Genomic DNA, 22,271 nt, shown 5'->3' with positions numbered 1-22,271 from the left:
AGCGTGCTGAGAATTTTCTTACTTGTATTTCAATACTAGTGTAAAGATTCTTCAGCCAAATGATGTGTAACTCGAGTACACCTACAACTCCTATTGCCTGTAAGATTGTTATGGGTTATATTTGCTTGTGGTTGGACTGTTTTTTTTTTTTTTTTAAAAAAGTCTTAAGTCTCTTAAAGTAACAGAAAAGCCAAGAGATGCTCGTCTGAACCACAGGCTTTTCTTTTTTTTACTCGTGCTGCTGCGTCAGCTCAAGTGATTGAGGCTGCTTTGTTTTCTGCTAAGTCAGTGTTTCCCAACCTTTTCCAGCCCAAGGCACGCTTGCATTAATAACAATTTTCCATGTCACACTTGTTAAGGCATTTCCCATCCTCATACCTGTTGTTGCTCATTGCCATGGCAAAATTCTGCAACACAGCTGTTCATTTCTGACGGCGCACTGTGCTGCGGCACACTGGTTGGGAAACACTGTGCTAAGCTATCTAATCTATTTGACCGCTTCCTTCATGGACATCATTACCACCTAATAGTTTTTTCACCATATAGTATTGACCAAATTATAAATGCAAAAATCTTTTCTTTAATCATGTCCCTCTGTTCCTGTCAACATATTATTTGGCAATTCAGCAGAATTGGATGTAGCCAATAAAGCTTTATTTCCTAGTTCTGAGGTCATGGGATAGTTGATTATTTCATTACGTCTATTATGAAATGTCTCCAGTGACCTCAGAAGAGAAGTTCAGGGAAATTAAAACCACTAATTGGGTGCTATCTTCATAAATGTCTTGTAGCAGAAACCTTCCTAATCTGAAACTTGGGAATTACCACACTAATTAAGGATTTTCTTTCCTCAGGATAGGATAAATACTTTTGAGTAATCATTACAGACCTTCAGCCAGCTGCTAGATGGCAAGACTAGTGCAACACTGGAATATACAGTGTTTGTCAATTTGTTGGATATTGTAAGACACTGACTTTTTTTGTAATCTTGGTATATCAAAACAGTTTTGAAATATTCCAGAGAAGTTTGATTTTTTTTTCCCCAAAAACCTGTTATTCCATTATATAGTAGGAAAAGAGCCTGAGCCCAGGCTAACAACCTGAATAAACTAGAGGTGTTTTACTGTACTACAGAGATTTACAGTAATTTTTTCCATGACTTGGAATGTTGTTGGAAAACAGGTGGGAGGGGACCCATGCATATTGTATAAACCAGTGCTATGTTTCAACGTATGCTCTACCAATTACAGGTGCACAGCTCTGGAGGAGCCTCACTGACAGGTAGGTGCAGTGTCTTTTAAATGCTAGTAACTATGTAGGTTGTTCTTATAACACTAAATAATTCTGAATTTTATAAATTACTTTCTCAAATAACATACTGCATAATCAAAATAACAACTACATTGTTTCACTCATAATGTGATTTGTTCATTATATTCACATGGTCTGTCAGTTTTATAGACTTATTCTCAGTAAAGAGTCTAACTCTTCTGATTTTTAAATTATCATGGTATATTATTCAGACAGCTGTCAGATTTGGAACACTTTTTACTTTTTTTTCTTTAAGCAGTGTTGAACTCTTGCGTTTCCTGGCAGTTAACCTGTTTGTAGATGGTTCTTGGGGAAAGATGCTGGATTAACAACTGTAAAGGAATAATGTTTTCCAATAGAACAGACTTGTATACAGACTATACACAAGTAATACCTGTACAAAGTTGCAGTCACCAAAATACTCCTTAGCTTTTGTGAATAACACTGTGATTTAAAAGAGTTGGTGGCCTTTTTTTATATGGATACCTGTTTAATGATAGTAGTCAAACCTGTTGACTTTTTATTAGCCAACACCATCAAAAAATATGTGTAGCATCATTTGGTGGAGAATAGCTACTGTTTCCCTTCCCACCCCTTATTCCCTACCCTGCTTCTCCCCAAAGTAGCAGTATTTCATTAATGGAGCAGTGAAATCTTATTTCTATAATCTGTTAAACATTTTCAGAGCCTTCTGAATTAAAATGTTGTAGAAACTGTTCCAGTATTGTCCGGTCTATAGATGTGCCCATGTGGATAACATTCCTACCCCCCGCTCTCACCTATACAAAAATAAAATTGCAGGGAAAGTTTTATATCATAAACTTAATTAAAATGTTGTCAACTTTTATTACAGTAATTTAAACAATTCTTTGTTACATAGTTTAATGTTTGACTTTGGGGGTTGGGGAGCCATATCTTACATAAAAAAATATAGTATATGGTAGTAGCTTTCACTTACTATTGACATTTGAAATTGTGGCCTTGAGGCGAGAGAGCATTTATTGCTTACCATTCCCACATCAAAGTGTCCTAATCTTGCACTAGGAAAGTAGTGGTTAATAATGTAAACATGGAAATTCAAGATTCATCCCTTTGATTTTATGCAGCTGTCACCATAGCATCTGAGTGCTTTCTGGGGTGCCTTTATTAATGTGGCTTAATCAGGCTATCTCATTTCTTTCATATTCACATTAGGAAAATTTTGTGCAGTGTAATATTTTGCTTTGTTTTTAATATGTATGCGCAACTCGGTGCTTACCTTAGAGCAGGCAAAATCAAAGAAATGTATCTTATTTCATTTGGACTGACAAGTATGGTTTAGTTCCTCTGAGAGTTTGTAAGATCATAGGGAAGTGGGGCTGGAAGGGACCTCGCACGGTCATTTAGTCCAGATCCTGCTCAAAGCAGAAGTATCCCTGACTAAACTATCCCTGCCAAGTGTGTTTAACCTGCTCTTGAAAACTTCCAAGGATGGAGATTCCATGACATCTTGCGGTAGCCTGCTTTCAGTGCTTGACCACGCTCTTAGCCTGTAAATATCTCCTAATCTCCAGTTTAAATATTCCCTGCTGAATCTTGGGTTTATTGCTCCTTGTCCTGTCCCTTACAGTTGCAGAGAAAACCCCCTCTCCATCCTCTCTGTAACTGCCCTTCAGGTATTTGAAGACTGTTATCGAATTCCCCCTCATTCTTCTCTTCAGGCAAAATAACCCTAGTTCTTCCAGCCTTTCCTCATACATCTTGCATCTGAGGCCCCTAATCGTTGCTTTTGCTTTGCACTGGACTTCTTCCAAACTGTTCATATCCGTCTTGAAGCGTGGAGTTCAGAATTGCACACAGCCCTCCAGGTGAGGCCTCACCAATGCTGAATAGAATGGAAGAATTGTTTTCCCTTGATTTGCAAGTGATTCTCCCATTAATACCACCCAGTTTGCTGTTGGCTTTTTTTGCAACAGATCACACTGTAGACTTGTGTTCAGCTAATGATCTCCTGTAACTTCCAGGTCCTTCTCTGCCATACAGCAGCCTAGCTAGGCATTCTCCAATTGGTATTTATACATGTGATCATTCCTGCCCAAGTGCAGGACTTTGCACTTGTCCTTGTTGAATCTTATCTGATTGTTGATGACTTCTTCAGTCTGTTCAGGTTGTTTTGGATCCTAGTCCTGCCATCCAAATAGTCTGTAGTTTCACCCAACTTGATGTCCTCTGCAAATTTGCTAAGCGTGTACTCAGTCCCATTGTGTATATTATTAATGAAGGTGCTAAACAAATACCAGGCACCTGGAGAACCCCACTTGATACCTCCTCTCAGCTAGACATTGAGCCATTAATGGCTGTGTGTTAAGTGTGATGATCCAACCAGTTATGTATCCACCTTACATTGCTTCCATCTAGTCTGTATTTCCTTAGCTTGTTAATGAGAATGTTGGAGAGACCCTTTCAAAAGCCTTGCCAAGGTCAAGGTACGTCACATCCACTGCTCTCCTCCTATCCATGCAGACAGCAGTGGAATTGACATCTGTCACCTTATAATAGAAGGAAATCTGATTGCTCCGGTGACTTGCTCTTGGTGAACCCATGTTGGCTGTTACTGGTCACCTTGTTCTCCAGGTGTTTCACCTTTGGATTCCTTGAGGACCTGCTCTGTGATCTTCCCAGGTATTAAGGTCAGGCTGACAGGTCTGTTGTTTTCTGGAACCTTCTTCCCTTTCATAAAGATGGGGAGTACATTTGCCCTTTTCCTGTCATTTGAAATATCATTAGATACCCACGAGTTCTCAAAGAAAATAGCCAGTAGCTCTGAAATTACCTCAGCCAATTCATTCAGTACCCTCAGGTACATCCCATCCTGCCCTACCAACCTGAAAGCATGTTGCTCTTTTCTAAGTTATCCCTAACCTGTTCTTCTACTATGTTCAGCTGTTAGACTCCTTCCCTGTCTTTGCTGCCAAGTGCACTCATTAGCTGATGGCTGCCCCTATTTGTGAAAACTGAATTTTAAAAGGCATTAAATACTTCAGCCTTCTTTGCACCATCCATAATTACATTGCCGTCAGCATTCAGTATGGGACCTATGGTTTCTCTGATCTGTCTTTCTTCTGACATGCTTGTTACTGCCTCTGTCTCTTGCCAGCTACATCTCAACTTGTGTCTTGGCCTTTTCTCCCTGTACATTCATGTAGTACTAGGGAAGACTATAAAGGAGTATTATGACCAAGTTGTCACTTTTTATAGGCTCCTTTTTTTAATTTAACCTATTTAAAGAATTGGTGTCTAGACAGGCTGTTCTCCTTTGTAGTTTCCATTCTTGTGTTGCATCAGGATAGCTTGCTCTTGCACCACCACTTAAAGTACAACCAGCTCTCCTAGATTCCTTTCCCTTTCAGAATCACCTCTTTTTTTTTTTTTCCTTCGTAACAGTTCCTGGAGTTTTTTTAAAGTCTGTCTTTCTGAAGTCCATTGTCCTTTATTTTGCTTTCCATAGTCTTCATAGACATTAGGGCCTGGAAGGGACCTTGCAAGATTGAGTCCAGTCCCCCTGCCATAGGCAGGAAGTCTGCTGGGGTCAAATGATCCCAGCAAGATAAACATCCAAATGCCTTTTGAATGAATGCGGAGTAGGTGCTTGCACCACTTCTGGGGGGGGACTCTATTCCAGACCCTGGACACTCGAACTGTAAAGAAGTTTTTCTTTATGTCCCGTCTAAACCAGCCTTCCAGGAGTTTGTGGCTGTTAGATGTTGTTATCCCTTGGGGGACCCTGGTGAACAACTGTTTTCCCAGGTCCTGATGTTACCCCCCTTATATACTTACAGGCTGCCACCAAGTCACCCTGAGCCTTCTCTTCTCCAGGCTGGAGTCCAATGTCCCTCAGCCTCTCCTCGTAAGGGTTGCTCTCTTGGCCTTTGATCATATGGGTGGCTCTGCCTTGGACTCTCTCAAGCTTATCCATGTCCCTCCTGAAGTGGGGGGCCTAAAGCTGCACACAGTACTCCAGCTGCAGCCTCACTAAGGCTGAGTAGAGCAGGTGGATGACATTTCTGGTTTTGCTTGAAATGCATCAGTGGATGCATGCCAGTGTTTGGTTTGCTTTACTGGCCATGGCATCGCATTGGTGGCTCATGTTCATCTTGTGGTCAATCAAGACCCTCAAGTCTCTTTCGGTTGTAGTGCTAGCGAGCGAAGCACTGCCGAGCCTATATGTATGATGCTGGTTTTTCCTCCCAAGGTGGAGCACCCTGCACTTCTCTATGTTGAAGGCCATCAGGTTTTGGTCTGCCTTGTGAACATATCCAGGTTGGCCTGTATCCCCAGCCTGTCTTCCACTGTTCCCCCTTCCCCCATAGTTTAGAGTTGTCTGCGAAATTTGTTAGTCTGCATCTTACGCCCAAATCCAAATTGTTAGTGAAGATGTTGAAGAGTGCTGGCCCGAGTACTCTCCTTCCTTCCTTCTTCTTTGGATCTTGAACTTTATCACTTTGTGGTCACCCAAGTTACCTTCCATCTTCACATTCTCAACCAATTCCTCTCTGTTTGTGAACGGTAAGTCGAGAAGAACTTCTTCCTCCTTGCCCCTAGCTGGCTTGTCTACCATCTGTATAAGCTATCCTGAACACACTCCAGGAATTTGCTGGACCGCTTGTGCACTGCTGTGTTTCCTTTCCGTCAGACATCCAGATTTTAATGCAAGTCCTCCAGGAGAACCAGGTCTTTCAACTTGAAAGCTTCTGTCAGTCGTTCAAAGAAGGCCTAGTTCACCTCCCTCCTCCTGGTTTTGAAGGTCTGTAGCAGATGCCATTGTGCCATCCCCTGCTCTCCCTGACTCCCCCAACTGCTCTGTTGCCAGAGGTGACAAACTGCCAGCTTCCACCTTCATGAGTACTTGTCTCTCCCAGTGTCTTCTCTTGCTGTACTTATTCCATGATGCTGAAGATTTTTTTGTGCATCAAGTTGATGAAGGTCTCATATGCACAGATGCTTCTGTGCTTCTTCATGTCCTCCTGCAGCTTCCTTGAATGATTCCTATGAGAATCCACCAGGAGGCACTTCTCACCACAAGCACTTCCCCACCTGGCTGTTCCTGACAGGGGTGTGCAGGCTGCCAAAGTAAGATCCTGATGGGAAGCCTCAGTGGCTGAGCCTGGACAGAGCCCGCATAGGTACGGACAGAGGAATGGCTGGCAGTGGCACGGGCTTCAGGGTTGTGACATTTCCAGGCAGTCTGCTGATTCTCTCTTTCTAGCCCCTTCTTCTTTGCTGCTACATCCTGGAAAAAAATCCTCTTCCTCCTCAATCTGCTTCCACTCAGCAAGCTTACAGTGAAGGGAAGGGTGAGTGAGTGTGTTTGGGCAAACTCCACAGCAGACTGCCCCGTTTGCCAGCCTGTTCACTGATCCTGTGCTGCTTTGCTTTTGTGTTGCTGACTTCTCACTGAAACCCAGTCTCATTGAACAGTCTGAGGTCAACCCTCAAGAAAACTCTATTGCCTGATGTGCACAGTTTACTTTTGTGGCATAAATTTTCATTGAGTCTGTGGAACAAAGCTGGTGCTGCCACTGATCTGCAAGCTTTAGGCAATACTTTGTGTATCTTGGGTCTAGACTGTAGTTCATTTTCTTCCTATAGAGTATCAAATCTAGTCCTTCATGTTGATGTTGAGGACAGAAGATAATTTCATACACTTGCAGTAGCCTGACATGTTGGGCTGTCACATTCTTTAATAACAGGTGGCAAAAATTCTTTTCATGATTTTTTTAGTTAGTCCTACTTGCTGCCTGTTGTTTGGACAAGGGTGTGCCCAAGACATAATATAATGTTTTTTCAGCATTTACAGTTGTATGTTCAAAGCGTGTTAAAAGTGAATATTCAGTGAGTAATGTGACTTAATTTATGTCAAGACAGCCATAACTTTAACCCTAGAATTTTTTTAAAAACTGGCACCCATTAGGTTTATTAGCAATAGCATGCCACTCTTAATTTAATTAAAGTAGGTAGGTATTTTCAGGTACAGGGTTGTTAGCAACAGATTTCAATAAATACCTGTTGGAGACCCCTTTTTCCATGAATAGGCTTACAGTCACTTTTATTTGACGGCTTTTGTTGCGGAAAATTACAAATGTTGTGTTCTTGTTTGTAAAGTAGTTTTTTGCCTGGTTATTTGCATTCCGCTGTCCATGTCTGCTTCTTTGTTAAATGTGTTATGGAGGATGAATGCCCCAGTTTTTCTCACTTTGCTAAGGAAGTTGTTTTTGGATTGTACATAAAATTGGCTGAAGTGAGTAGAAATTATTTTATCAGTTGATTTGGATGCTTGTTTGCTTTTTATTTGGTCATGTCTCAGGCAGGATAAATCATTCCAAGATTTCACTAGAGATCATCACCTAATCATAACAAAGATATATTTAGAATTGTAATCTTTTGCATGTGGTCACTTCTGAAAGGCCACACAGAAGGAAGCACACACTGTTAATTCCAGCCCCACATCCCCCTTTGCATTAACTGATGTGTATGGTCAGACTTAGAGTGTGCTGAATTCGGGTTTTCATTTCCTGATTGAATTTTGTTTACTTAGTAGAAAGTTCTTATATCATCTTAATTTTGAAGACCTCAGCATTGGAGTGTATTGATTTTCTTTAAAAGAATATCATCTTACACTAGTCTCTGGAGCAGTTTGACTCAAACTGGCTGTCATTATGTGCTTCAGGGGTATCCAGTTGCCTAAGATTCAGAAGATTTAGCCAGTGGCTATTTAAACAGTATCTGAGGTTTTGTTGAATTTTATACCCTCATCATAGACTGAAGTATTGCATAGACATTTTCATGCACTTGTAAAGTGAAGGTACTGTCCTCTAAACGTAACATTTTATGCCCTGGTTCTGTAGCCCTCAAGAATATATTTATTAACAGCAGGAGTAAATGCCTTTGCCTGCGTACGAACTTTACTATTGAACTTATGAAGTGTTTAGCTCTGCTGTCTTAGGAACTGAGGATTGACCAGAAGTGAAAGAGAAAAAGATTTCTCGTGTGTTTCATGATATTTGTGCTCAGTGCTGCAAAAATCATGAATAGGTAGTTCATAGCCTCACAGCACTTTCATTTTATTTTGGTGTCTGTAAATGAAGTACAAGGAAAACATTCAGTCCAGTGTGTATTAATAATTTGGTATCTTAATTGGAAGACTTTTGTACAGTATCAGATTTTTCTTCCTTCAAATTACTTATATACCTATATTAAGAGAGCGCTTTATGAGAATTGGCAGCTATAATTAACTTTTTTTCTGAACTAAAATGTAAATTTTCTGTTTTACATTTAGTAAAGATTTACAGTGGCTTCCTGGAGCTACTCTAGTGATCCTTGGTGGGGAGGAAGGGAATTGAAGTATTTTCTGTAATGTAAGATGTATCCTTCTCCTTAAAAGTATGAAATAAAGCAAGCTCAATTTTTTCCACCTATGAGAATTCTAATACATTACCCAAAACCAGGACGTTGAAAATGGCATGATCTTGGGTTCCTTTATATTTTAGGACTGATGCCTCTTGTGCAGGTGAGGGCCCAGCTATTGATTTAGCCATCCCACCAGTTCTAAGTAGTTGTGATTTGTTTTCTAAGTAGAAAGAGTATGCATAAATATGGAAGTGTGTGTCATACACTAACAAGGAGGCACCTGTTGCTCCTGACAAAAAATATAGCACATAGCTGCATGTTGACCCAATGTGTATTTATAGTATTTGTATTTCATTTTCTGACTTCCAAGCTTGTAAAATGTTAAAAAAATTAACAACACAAGTATTTCAGTAAGAATATTTATCTTAAATCTTTTATAAATTTATAAATAATTGAATTTACATATGCAACTTGAGATTAAACTATGCTGGCCTGTTTAGTAACTCTGTGTGGGTGGGTGGGTGTGCGCACAGTTACTAAATAGGCCAGCGTGTGTGTGTGTGTGTGTGTGTGTGTGTGTGTGTGCGCGCGCGCATGGCAAATTGCTGGTACAGGTTTATGCTGTACATGCATTTCTGGAAAAAGGCATACCTCAAATTCGCATAAAGGAAACCCACTTTACAATGTAACGAATAGGGATATGTTCCAAGACCTCGACTGTACAGGCCCATTTCTACCACTGCTACAAGACAATTTTGGTATTCACCAACATCAAACAGTACACACAAAGACAGGGCACTATCATAATGGGCACGGCAACTACAGGAACACGTGTTGCAGATGACGAGCGAGGAGCACAGATCCACACAGGAAACTATACTTTGGTGTGTGTCACTCCCACAATGCATCGCAGAAAGCAGCTGACAGCAGGCTTTCACCACACCAGTTGCATAAGAGTGAATTTACCTCTCATAAAACAAATTTTTATTATAAAAAGGGTCATCGCATAATACTGAATTCATGCGTACAGAACCTGCATAAAGTGAGGGAAACTTGTACAATTTATCACATGCCTACAAGTGCGCTGTTGGTAGGTAATGTAACTTGTACAAATTCTGAGATCCCAGACTCCTAAGTAGCTACAGATTGCCTGCCCATGAAAGGGTTTCCTCTTTTTGCCTCCATATGTAGAACTTTTCATTTGGAATAACTTCACTTTGCTTATTGCTTTGCCATTTGCAGATAATATGAACATTTCAAATGAGTATCAATTACACCTTCCTTCCACTTCACACTAAGGATTCTGCTTGTACCCTTGTAATTATGCACATTTTTAATTTTTAAAATTCTCCTCAACAAATACTTTGTTCTATGCTTATTTTATTTCAAATACTTATCTTCATCCTTCCCCCTGTTCCCCCCCAGTCATCTGTCTCTTTAGACCAGGGACAGACAAAGTCCACCCTGCGGGCTGGATCTGGTCGGTCGGAGATTCCATTTCCCAGCCACCTCTGCCCTCATGGCTTGTGCTGGTCTCCATGGAGACCCCAGCTGCACCTGCACAGGAAAGATCAGGCTGGGGTTGCCATGGAGACCAGCCTCAGCTGCACCGGCTGGGTTCACAGCAGAGCAGCGCAGGGGGCTGCTCTGGAGCTTCTGGGAACTTGGGATAGTGGCAGCTTGCTCGACAACGAGGGCAGAGTTGTGATCCCCTGCTTGTGCACCCCTGGCTCTGGAGCAAGCTGCCACCATCCCAAGTTCCCAGCAGGGGGTGGTCTGGAGTTGTGCTGCTTTGCTGAGGCTGGCTGGCTGAGGCTGGTTTCCATGGCAACCTCAGCCTAAGCTTTCCCTTGCAGGTGTGGCTGGGGTCTCCATGGAGATGAGCCTAAGCCATGACGGCAGGGGCTGCTGGGAAATGGAGTCCAGCTGCTGGCCAGGTTGGCTGTTTTGCCCACCCCTGCTTTAAACTGTCTGGTACTTTTTAAACTGTTTCAGTTACTTTCTACTTGGTTCTTATTTTTTCTGTATCCTAAGGTATGGTGTATTCAGGAACTGCTTTAATTCAATCGAAAGCCATTAGTCAATCAGCAATATTGATTCTAAACTAATAAGTAAAATGCTTGAAAACAGAAAATGGCACTATATCTTTAAGGTTATATTAGCTTGGAATTTAGGATGTTGGGTACTACTGTGTGCGTGCTCTCAAACTATTCAATAGCCCAGAAGTGAAGGGACTGACTGACCATCATTTATTCCGAAACAGGGTATCTTTTCAAGTGTTTTGTCTATGTGTTCCTTTTCTTTATGTCTCTGTCCTTCCTTTGTACTTCAGATTTGGAATGTGTCCTGTACTTCCCAGTACTTATGCCCCCCTTAGTTACAGACCATCAATTCAGTCTTGCATTCAGTCTTGCTTCTAAGTTGGAACTTGCTCTCTATCCAGTTTTGAGATAAATGCCATTATTAGATAGTGTTTTAAGGTTTAGATTAATTCATTATTTGATCATATGGGAAGCTGTTCTTCCTCTGAATGGTGGGTGCTCAGACTCTATTTTGATATGGTGAGGGTGAGAGTAAGGACCAAATCCCTTGCAACAAGGGTGTCAGACATGGCCTGTGGAGCCGCACTATCCAGTGGCTGTGTCATGACTCCACATGCTGTACTAGCCCTAGGGCTGAACTGGGTTAGGCCACGCAATGGCTAGTGCATGAGGCTGTTTGGTGGGCTGCCCTATGCAGTATGTACCCTGTGCTGGCCCCCTGTGCTGTATGCAGCGCCTGTGATACTGAGTGAAGCCTGTGTACCACACACTGGTCCTGCTCTGGGGTTTCCAGTGCCCTCAGCATGCAGGGTGGACCCATCACTAAAAGTGCTGCGTGTGGCATAGGGGCCCACTATAGGGTGCATATTGTATACAGTGCCCTGCTAGACAGCCTTGGACTCTGGCTCTGGCATGTACAGACAGCCTGGGGTCCAATCCTTACCAGCCCTGCTCCACTTAGGGCTGATCCAGTGGAGCAGCGTATACTCTGTGTGCACGTCAGCCCCCTGGGCCATGGTCAGTGTGGTCAATCCTAATAACACTGCATCCAGCTTAGGTGCCACAGGGCCAGTGCATGTTGCTCATGGCACAGTGGGCCAGCATGGCAGGACACTGCATGTGGTGCCCCACCAGACTAGCCCTGGCATGGCCAGATCCTGGCTACAGGTCATCCCAGAGGTCCTCATCTGCCTTTGGGACTAGATGAGTTTGACATGCCTGTCTTACAAGATAGGCAGGAATATTGGGAGAGGAAGCACTATAGATGTCTGCTTTAGAACCTGAAAGAAAATTGCTTCTCTCTTGCCTTTTAATTTTTTTAAAAATCAGGAATGTTTGTGCAGCTACTTCCACTTCTAAGGAAGGTTTAGTTTTTTTTAGTTTTTTGCCCCCTTGTGTGATGTCCCTTCTCTGCACTCTTTTCCAGTCAAAGAGCAGAAAAGAGTACTCATGAGCAGGGATCCTAGCTTTCTGTGATGATGAGAACAAAATTCTCTGATTTAAAAACCCGCATTTTTCCATGGCAAGCCCACATACCCCCTCCTGCCCTCACAGTGCTGATTGGCAGAAGGTCCCTGGCAGTGGCCCTGCTCCTTGTGACTGTCTGGCTGAGAGGGCTGCCATCCAGGCGGCCCTGCCCCTCACCATACTTCATGCAGCCCTGCCCCTTGCCACTAACAAGGGCAGGGGTGCATGACAGGCAGCCCTCTCAGCCAATCAGCAGCCAAGGGAGGAGGAAGCAGCTGACATCTTGGCTGTTTCCCTGTGTGCTGCAGCTTCTCTCCCTGGTGGGCAACTGCATGGGCTCCACGGAGGAGCCAGAATTTTATTTTTGCCAGAATTTTATTTTTGCTAAGTTGTTGTTCTCTCCCCTTCCTCCTCCAGCTATTCTAAATCTTCTCTGTAAAAATGTGAATTCCACATTTTTCTGCAGCAAATGGATTTCTAGGATCCCTATTCATCAGACTAGTACTGCAAAACAACTTGCAGAACTGCCCCTTCCCCAGCCACCATAGAGGAATAAATTTAGTCCTTTATTTTCTTAGAGGAACTGGATTCAGTGTGTTTTCATGTGCTGCCCAAAGGCATATTCTACACTAGTAATGTAGCAGACTCCAGCTACTTTACTGTTAACAGCTAAAGTCAAAAGAAGATGGCATGTTTTCCTTGGTAGAAGTCAAATTTTATTCTCATCCAGGCCTTAGTACATACGTTGTACTAGCCCAGGAACAGACTAAACAAGAATATTTAAAAGTACTGCTAAAGTGAGGCTGTACCTTCAAAGGAGAGACTTCTCTTGTATAGTCAGTCAGCAGGCTGCTCTTTTGTAGTATGATAACCTGCAGATCCCTTCTGATGACAGAATGACTTGGCTGTTAACTAGTCCTCTGAAATAAATGACAAAAACTTTTTCTATGGGTTCTGCAGATTCTGTGGCAAGTTCTGTGATATTTGCAGTCGTCATGTGTGTATTGGATACAGACCTCTAAGCTACCAGATGATGTCAGAGGTTTGCTAGTGGACCCTTCCCCACACCCCCTTCACTCCACCCCCATTTCAAAGATGCATTAAGTTTTGGATGTATTAAGACAGACGGTCTTAACTTGAAGAATTTCAAGATGGATTTTGGGTATGAATGCACTACATTTGAACTTTCTGGATATATTATATCATACTTTACTAGGGTGTAAGCAGTCTCAGCAGCTTTCTTTAGACATGCATCTTATTTTCTCTGAATAGTTGATTGCTCGGGCATATTTTTTGAAGGCCCAGTTGGGTGGGTCATCTTTTAATTCCTTTTTGACTAGACTTAATAGCCCTGTTTTGACCTACTGCTTGCCATTCTTGAGAAGGGGATCATTGTAGAGAGAGTGATTACTTATGTTTTGTTAATGGAGTTTTTAAGGTGTTTTTATGGCATGCTATAATCAGCCTTCCTATCCCCATTACTGGGTCTACTGTCATGGTATTGATAGCTGCAAAACTGTTACAGTTGTTTGGCTGCTCTGGTCCTATGTATGCCCTTGGTGTTACTTCCGAAGACATCTGTAATCAGGCACAGCTCTCAGATGCCAATAGCATCTCCAGCAAAATATGACTGGAAATACAGCCAAAGACAGGTGTCACAACTAAGGGTGCTTATAGCTCCAGGAATGGAGAAAGGGGTGGAGAGGAGGAGCACCCAGAGCATCATGTGTATTGGCGTCCCCAGTGGTGGTGGGGGCACTTTAACTAAAGCTCCTCAAATGAGCTTTAGTTGAAAGTGCCCCTGCTGCCATCTTTCAGTGTGTGAATGCTGATAACATTCACTGAAGCACAGGAGTCACTGTAGCACAGTAGTTAACCACACTCCAGCAGACTCGATTAATCGGGTCTGCTCCAACACGCTGTTGTATTTATTAAGGACTCAGTCCTACACAGGCAAACAAAACAAAGAAAAAGCAATTGTTATCAATTCATTAGACCCCATACTCTTCAAATATACAACACATACTAGATTTTACTGTTCAGATACAAATTGAATGCTACATAGCACTATAGTAATAAAATTAGAACTGTCAATCACCATTAAGGTGCATGATTAATGTATTAATTGGTTCATGCATAAACATTTTTTAATACATTAATCATGCATGTGGTTTTGGAACCTGCTCCCTGGGCTCTGCTCCACCGCTGTCACCACTGCCTCCAGGCTGCCCAGTGGAACAGCAGTGGTAGTGTGGAAGACCACAGGGCAGCCCAGACACAGGCAAGAATATTTAAAAGTATTCCTAAAGTAAGGCTGTACCTCCAAAGGAGAGACTTCTCTTGTGTAGTCAGTCATCAGGCTGCTCTTTTGTACTGCAGCAGGGAGGTGGTGGGGGAGGAGAGACATGGGTGCAGATGCATGCGATCAGCCACAGCATTTTTGCTGTTCCATCCCACAACCTGTCCTGGCCCCAGGGCCCCATTCACCCCAGCCCCTGTCCCACTCCCTCCCTCACTGTGGCGGCCTCGATCTGCCTCACCCCCTCCACAGACTTACCAGCTGGGTGCAGCTGTACGCACCAGGCTACATCCCTATAGGTTTACCATATTTAAGTTTCAAAAAAGAGAACACCTGTAGGAGGGGGAGAAATATGGTTGGGGGAGCAGTGATATGTCCATGCCCTACTCCTGCCCGTCACTCCCAAGCCGCATCCCCTCCTCCCCCAGCCCTGCTGCTGCCCCTCACTCCGGATCCACAGTATCCTGCATCCTGCTAGGGTGTGCGGAGACCCTCCTTCCTGAGCTCCAAACTCCACGCACACACCCACAGACCACCACACTTTCATAACTTCCCGTACAAACACCCACCCACCCCCATTCAACCATACAAAATGCCTGCATAACTTCCATCATTTCGATTTTTTTCTGTGCATAATTTTGAGGTTTTTTTAGCTGTGCAATTAAAATTATGATTTAATTGCGACTAATTGCACAATTAATCATGATCAATTTTTTTTTAATAGTTTGACCATCCTAAATAAAATGCCATGACAGTACATGTAGTAACAATATAAAATATACATGGTTAGGGTTTTTTTTGTCAAACCACAAAGACTTAAATACTTAGTTGTGGAAGACTAGTAAGACCTACACCCCTAATAAAAACTTATTGATATGTGCACTATGCAATAGTCAGCTGTTGCTCATGATGTATATTCTCCAGTGCCTGATGAAGAGAAAAGTTTTTTTGGACAATTTTTTTCCTGTGAAGAAATTTTTTTTCCAGAGTCTTCCCTGCCACAGCATGGGATCTCATGGCTGAATGCTGTGCATCACTCACCCTCCTTCTGTCTCCTCAGCGCAAGCTTTAATTCCATTACAACCACTCCCCAGTCAAAACCTGCTGCCACTTTGGCAGCAACTGTAGCACTGTTAAAGTCTGAGCTGTGGAGTTGTCAAGGACCCAAGTGAGTAGTAACCTGAGTAACATTCTGCTCTTCTTGCAAGCTCCCGGGAAAGGAAGGAAACAGCACAGTGACTGCATGCCTCCATTTCAGCATGGAAATCAGGTGCCTGACTTAGATTCATAGATGCCAGGGTTGGAAGGACCTCAACAGATCATCGAGTTCAACTCCCTGCCTGGGCAGGAAAGAGTGCTGGGGCATATCCAACCTTCTTTTAAAAACCCCCAAGATAGGAGAGAGTACCACCTCCCTTGGAAACCCATTCCAAGTTTCGGCCACCCTTACTGTGAAGTTTTTCCTGATGTCTAGCCTGAATCTGCTCTCTGTCAGTTTGTGACCATTGTTCCTTGTTACCCCAAGAGGCGCCTTGGTGAACAGAGAGAGCATCTCTGATCCCTTGCTGCACCCCCCAATGAATTTGTAGGTGGCCACGAGATTACCTCAGCCTTCTCTTGCGGAGGCTGAAGAGGTCCAGGTCCCTCAGTCTCTCCTCATAGGGCTTGGCCTGTAAATCCTTAACCATACAAGTGGCCCTCCTTTGGACCGTCTCATGGTTATCCATGTCCTTCTTAAAGTATGGCTTCCAAAACTGGATGCGGTTCTCCAACTGCAGTCTGACCAGTGCTGCATAGAGGGGAAGTATCACCTCCTTGGTTCTATTTGTTATGCATCTGCTGATGCATGATAAAGTGCAGTTAGCTTTGCTGATGATTTTGTCACACTGACGACTCATGTTCATCTTGGAGTGCACTATGACTTCGAGATCCCTTTCTGCTTCTGTGGTGCTGAGAGGGTTACTTTCCAGCCAGTAGGTGTGATAGATATTTTTATGCCTTCGGTGTAGCACTCTGCATTTGTCCTTGTACTGCATCCTGTTGTGTTCTACCTGCTTTTCCAACCTGTCTCGGCCTACCTGGAATCATTCCCTACCCTCCAGTGTGTTCACTTCACCCCACAATTTAGTATCATCTGCAAACTTGGACAGAGTACACTTCATGCTCACATCTAAGTCACTGATGAATACATTGAAAAGTACAGGTCCAAGGGCTCAGCCCTGCAGGACCCCACTACCCACATCCTTCCAGGTCGATACCAGCCCATCTACTACCACTCTGTGTGAGACCCCGCCCCCCCCCCCCAGCCAGTTTGCCACCCACCGGACCATGTAAACATCTAAGTCACAGCCTCTTAATTTATTATTAATGAGAATGGGATGAGATACCGTATCAAAGGCCTTTTTAAAATCTAAGAAAACGACATCCACCTCTGCCTCGTTTTGTGACCTGGTCATAAAACAAAACCAGATTAGTGAGGCATGGTCTTCCTACTATGAATCCATGCTGGTTGCCCTGCTGCATTTTCTTTCCTGCTGGACTCACACAAATACGATCCTTAGTAATCTTTTCAAAAACTTTTCCAAGGGTGGAGGCGAGACTGACTGGCCTATAATTACTGAGATCCTCCTTCCTCCCTTCTTGAAAAAAGGGGACCACAATGGCCCTTTTCCAGTCATCTGGGAACTGACCCGAACACCACGAGTACTCAAACAGCCATGCCAGTGGTTGTGCTGTGACATCAGCCAATTCCTTCAGTACCCTCAGATGAAGCTCATCTGGGCCTGCTGACTTGAACACATCCAGTCCATCCAAGCGACTGCACCAAGTCAGCATTGACATTTGGTAGGCTGGTGTCCCTCTGCCCATCTAAGAACCCGTTAGGAGTTCTTAAAATTTGACAAGGCTAACTTGGGTGGGGGTGCAAGGGAGGGTGCAAGAAAATACAGTAAAACTGTCTTGAATTTAAGACGCACAGATTTTTCTAACTCTATATTTAAGAAAAGAGAAAGCATTAAATAAAGGCATATTTACAAGGATACAACCACCCCTATGGTATGTGAAAGAGCTTTTAACTTTGCTTCAAATTTAAGATGCAGGCCACTCTCTTAGAAGCATAATTTGACTTTTAAGTGTTATGTTCAAAGAAATGATGGTATGTATTTTGTTGTTTATTGTACTGCTATTTTCCTTCACTGCTGTACTGCTGCATAGCAAGTTACTTTCCTTTGTATTGCATTTGATTTCTATTCATTTTAATGTGGACAGACATAATATTGGAAGCACTTCAAATGCCTTTGAAGCACTTAAAAGGAAGAGCCATATACTAGATGTACATGCCTTTTTGAAGCGTTCTAGAAGTGGTAGAAGCACTCCCAAAATGACCCTGAAGGAAACGTGCTATTTAGAAGCATTTCAAAATGAAGTATAACTTGTTAAATGTGCATATTCTAGGAAGTGCAGTAGGGGACCGTGGGCTGAGTCCTCTACTATCTCAGTGCTCTGCTCTTTCCCTCCTACCTGTCCCCTTCTGCCCCAGGAGAGCAAGGCACAGTGTCAGTGAGCATTCTCCTTTTCCCATCTGCCTCTGCTCTCCTGAAACACCCTGCCTGCAAGTAGAAACCAGGAGATCCTTCCAGAGGTCTTGCATGCCCCTCCTGAAACTAGGATTCTTCTTCTCCAGGTCCTTAATTTCCATGTATTTCTCCATCTGGTCTCCTAGTTCCAGCGCTCCAAAAGACTGCTTGGTGGCATTGGCTTCAGTCACCTGCCACACATACTTTTACAGTTTTTTGTGGAGAACAGAGCCACACTAAGTCTCCTCCATTCCCTGCCTCTTCTCCCCCTCCCTAATTAATTGAGTCTGCTTTGATGTGCTGGAATTACAACGCTTCAGAGCAGTCATGATCCTGTTCTTCAAAGTGTATATTCTTTGAACCTAGGAGAAACTAGTGTGGGACTACCATTTGGAGAGGCAGAGAGCAAATCAAGGGAAGGGGGTCTGGCCTCTCATCTCCGACAGCTTTCCTGGCCACAGAGGTGGTGTTGGATAAATAACCAATGCACAGGTTCGGCAAACCAAGGTATATTGCATAATATTTCATAGATAGATTTCATAGACGTTAGGGCTGGAAGGAACCTCAGAAGATCATCGAGTCCAGCCCCCCACCCAAAGGGCAGGAAGTCTGCTAGGGTCATAGGATCCCAGCAAGATAAGCATCTAATTTACTCTTGAAGGTGTTCAGTGTACATACTTGAACCACCTCCGATGGCAGGCTGTTCCAGACCTTGGCGGCTCGAACAGTAAAGAAATTCTTCCTTATGTCCAGCATGAAATGGTCTTGCAGTGGTTTATAACCATTCGACCTCGTCGTCCCTTGGGGCTCTCTGGTGTGCAAACGTTCCCCCAGAAACTGGTGGTCACCCCGATGAACTTATAGGCGGTCATCGGGTTACCCCTGAGCCTGCACTTTTCCAAGATGAAGAGCCCCATGGCTGTCAGCCTGTTGTCGTAAGGTCTGTTTTCTTGACCTCTGATCATGCGCGTGGCTCTCCTCTGGACTCTCTCAAGCTTCTCCACATCCTTTTTCAATTGTGGAGCCCAAAACTGGACGCAGTACTCCAGCTGCAGCCTCACCAAGGCCGAGTACAAGGGGAGAATGACGTCCCGGGATTTGTTTGAGAAGCATCTATGGATGCAAGCCTGTGTTTCGGTTGCTTTACTAGCCGCAGCATCGCACTGCAGGCTCATGTTCATCTTGTGGTCAGTGATGACCCCCAAGTCTCTTTCTTCCATAGTGCTAGCCAGCGTAGCACTGCCGAGCCTATAAGGATGCTGGAGGTTTTTCCTCCCAAGGTGGAGAACCTTGCATTTTTCAGTGTTAAACGCCATCAGGTTCTTGTCCGCCCATTTGCTGAGCTTGTCCAGGTCAGCCTGGATCACCCGCCTATCTTCTGGTGTGGATGCTTTGCCCCAAAGTTTGGTGTCATCGGCGAACTTGGCCAGTCCACTTCTGACTCCAATGTCCACATCATTAATGAAGATGTTGAACAATATGGGTCCAAGGGCAGAGCCTTGGGGGACCCCACTGGTAATGGGGCATCATGATGATTGACTTCCATCAATTACTACCTCTGGGTCCAACCATGGAGCCAATTTCCCAGCCAGAGGATAGTGGTGGAACCAAGGCCACAATTCGCCAGTTTTGTCAAGAGGTGATCATGAGATACCAGATCAAAGGCTTTTTTGAAGTCAAGATATGTGACATCAATCTCTTTTCCCTTGTCCAGGTGATTGGTCACCTGGTTGTAGAAAGAAATGAGATTGGTCAAGCAAGACCTACCCACAACAAACCCATGCTGGCTATCCTTCAGGATGTTGGCATTGGCCAGTCCATTAAGGATGACCTCTTTAATAAACTTTTCTAAGATCTTCCCTGGGATAGACGTCAGGCTGATGGGCCTGTAGTTAGCCAGATCCGCTTTCCTCCCTTTCTTGAAGATAGGCACCACATTGGCCTTCTTCCAGTCTTTGGGCACTACACCAGAGTGCCAGGAATTTTCAAAGATCCATGCCAGAAGCTGGGCTATGATACTTACCAATTCCTTGAGTACCCTGGGGTGTAGAGTGTCAGGGCCAGCTGACTTGAAGGTATCCAGCCTCTCAAGGTGTTCCTTCACGAGGTCAGCATTTATGGAGGGCAGGGGATCACCCTCACCCGGACCTCTCTGTCCTGTAGTGTGCATGGGCGTCCCATGGGACTGATGAAAGACTGACGCAAAGTACCCACTTAATAAGTTAGCTTTTTTCTGAGCGTCAGTTGTCCCATCTGGTTCAGCAGGGGTCCAGTGTTGCCCTTGCTTTTCCTCTGGCTCCACACATATCTGAAAAAGGGTTTTTTATTGTCCTTGATGCTTAAGCTAGTTGGAGTTCAGTTGCAGCCTTGGCTTTCCTGGTTTGCTCCCTGCAGAACCGGACCAGTGCAGAATATTCCTCCTTGGAGGTGAATCCCATCCTCCATCCTTTGTAGGCCTTTCTTTTGAGCCTTAGGAGGTCTGCTAGATCCATGGAGAGCCAGGGGAGCTGCTGTGCCTTCTTGCTGCCTTCCCTTCAAGATGGAATCAAATTAGCTTGTGGGAATCAAATTAGCTTGTGCATTGAGGAGCAACCACTCTTCCTGAACTCCCCTCCCCTTGGGGTCATGGTCCCTTAGGGCCTCACTGAGAAGCCTCCTGAGCTTGTCAGAGTTGGCTTTCCTGAAGTCAAGGACTTCCATGTTGCTGACTGACTTGCCAGCTTTACGGCAGAAGGTGAAGGTGATCAGCTCGTGGTCACTGTCACGCAGCTTCCCATCGATCGCTAGGTTGCCGATTTTAGGTCGTCCCCAGTAGCCAGTACCAGGTCGAGTAGTGCTTTACCTCTTGTTGGGCTGTTGACTTCTTGGGTCAGATAGAGCTCATTCACACATGATAGGAAGCTTTGCAACCTCTCAGATTTTGCTGTTATATGGATAACTGAGACAAACTTAGCAGCTTATAAGGATCACACCTACTCATTCGCACTGTACACTCCATTCACACCATCCATACTAAGTCACCTATCCGTGGCACTTCTGCAGTGGCCAGTCACAGGCTTCTTCAAGGTGGTATTCAGTTGAGAGGGGCGCCAGCTTCAATTCTCTCTACGTGCAGGTAGGTTGATGTTGCTGGTTAAGGCGTCTGTCCGAACTCTGCCTTTGCTGCCCTTTTATTTCCATGAGGCAGACTTTGATCGATGTCTGGAGATTCCTTCACCAGTCATCACTCAATTTTTCACTTGTGCTCATCTTTTGTACTCTGTTACCAGTTATGTTTTAAAAAAAAAAAATTATTTCAGTCTGCTCTTCAATTCTTATTTGTATTATCTCCACATTCTTGGATCGTCACCTGCACTTTATCCTTATGGTTATCTCTGTCTAATACCTGTTGCAATTATCCAACTATTAATCATACACCCACACACACCCTTATTACTTCTTTTTCTGTAAAATGGAAATACATTTAAAATGGCAGCTTAGCATAAGCATAAGTATAGCATAGATATAACATATTTTAGAACATATTCTAACTTATTTCCCCCTCCCTTGATGCCTAATGGATTAGGGTATCACACACTTAGCATGTGGTGCTACTCTAGCTGCTGTCAATTTTACATCTAATTTATACAATACAAAATAATAACTAACAAGGTTAGCAACACAAATACAACACACACAACTACTATTGGCTATAACGCCAAATTAAATATCCCATTGTCTGATGGTAGCCAGCTGAACAGGGTTTAGTTGGCTTGCACTGATATGGGTTTGCTTTTTCTATAAAATGGAAGTACGTTTAATATGGTGCTTATCATAAGCATAAACATAGCATAGATATAACATATTTTAGAACATATATTCTAACAGTGGGAGGGGATGCAAGTTTAAGATGATCCTCCAATAAGTAGATTCTATACATGGAAAATCATAAAAAAATAATCATTTTCCATGTGTGGGAAATTATCCAAAGTTGTCTTGGATTAAAGTTAATAAGGTATTTAAACTACTTTTTCTAGTTTAAGAGAGAAAATGATATGTAACTAGAAATCTAGTTAAAATTGCACAGTGAGGAAGCCTGTGGATTGAGAATTGCAGCCGGGGCCAAAGTAGCAACAGACAAAGCTGGAAGACCTTGGTGTTCTGTAAACAGAACCATATGCTTCACAGTAAACTATATTGCATGAAGTATAT

At 43.5% G+C, this 22,271-nt stretch overlaps 1 protein-coding gene across 1 annotated transcript in view; it reads left to right on the top strand.

Annotated features, from left to right (window-relative positions):
* RETREG1 (reticulophagy regulator 1) overlaps positions 1–22,271 on the top strand; it is a 110,459-nt gene that overhangs the window by 25,359 nt on the left and 62,829 nt on the right. The window contains exon 3 of the mRNA XM_090049900.1: positions 1,251–1,281. Coding sequence (XP_089906026.1) covers positions 1,251–1,281 — 31 coding nt within the window. The remainder of the gene's footprint in view (positions 1–1,250; positions 1,282–22,271) is intronic.

The sequence above is a fragment of the Crocodylus siamensis genome, chromosome 5 (genome assembly GCF_052110815.1).
Source record: "Crocodylus siamensis isolate JL-2025a chromosome 5, ASM5211081v1, whole genome shotgun sequence".
Classification (NCBI taxonomy): domain Eukaryota; kingdom Metazoa; phylum Chordata; order Crocodylia; family Crocodylidae; genus Crocodylus; species Crocodylus siamensis.
This window is presented reverse-complemented; position numbering and strand designations above follow the sequence as displayed.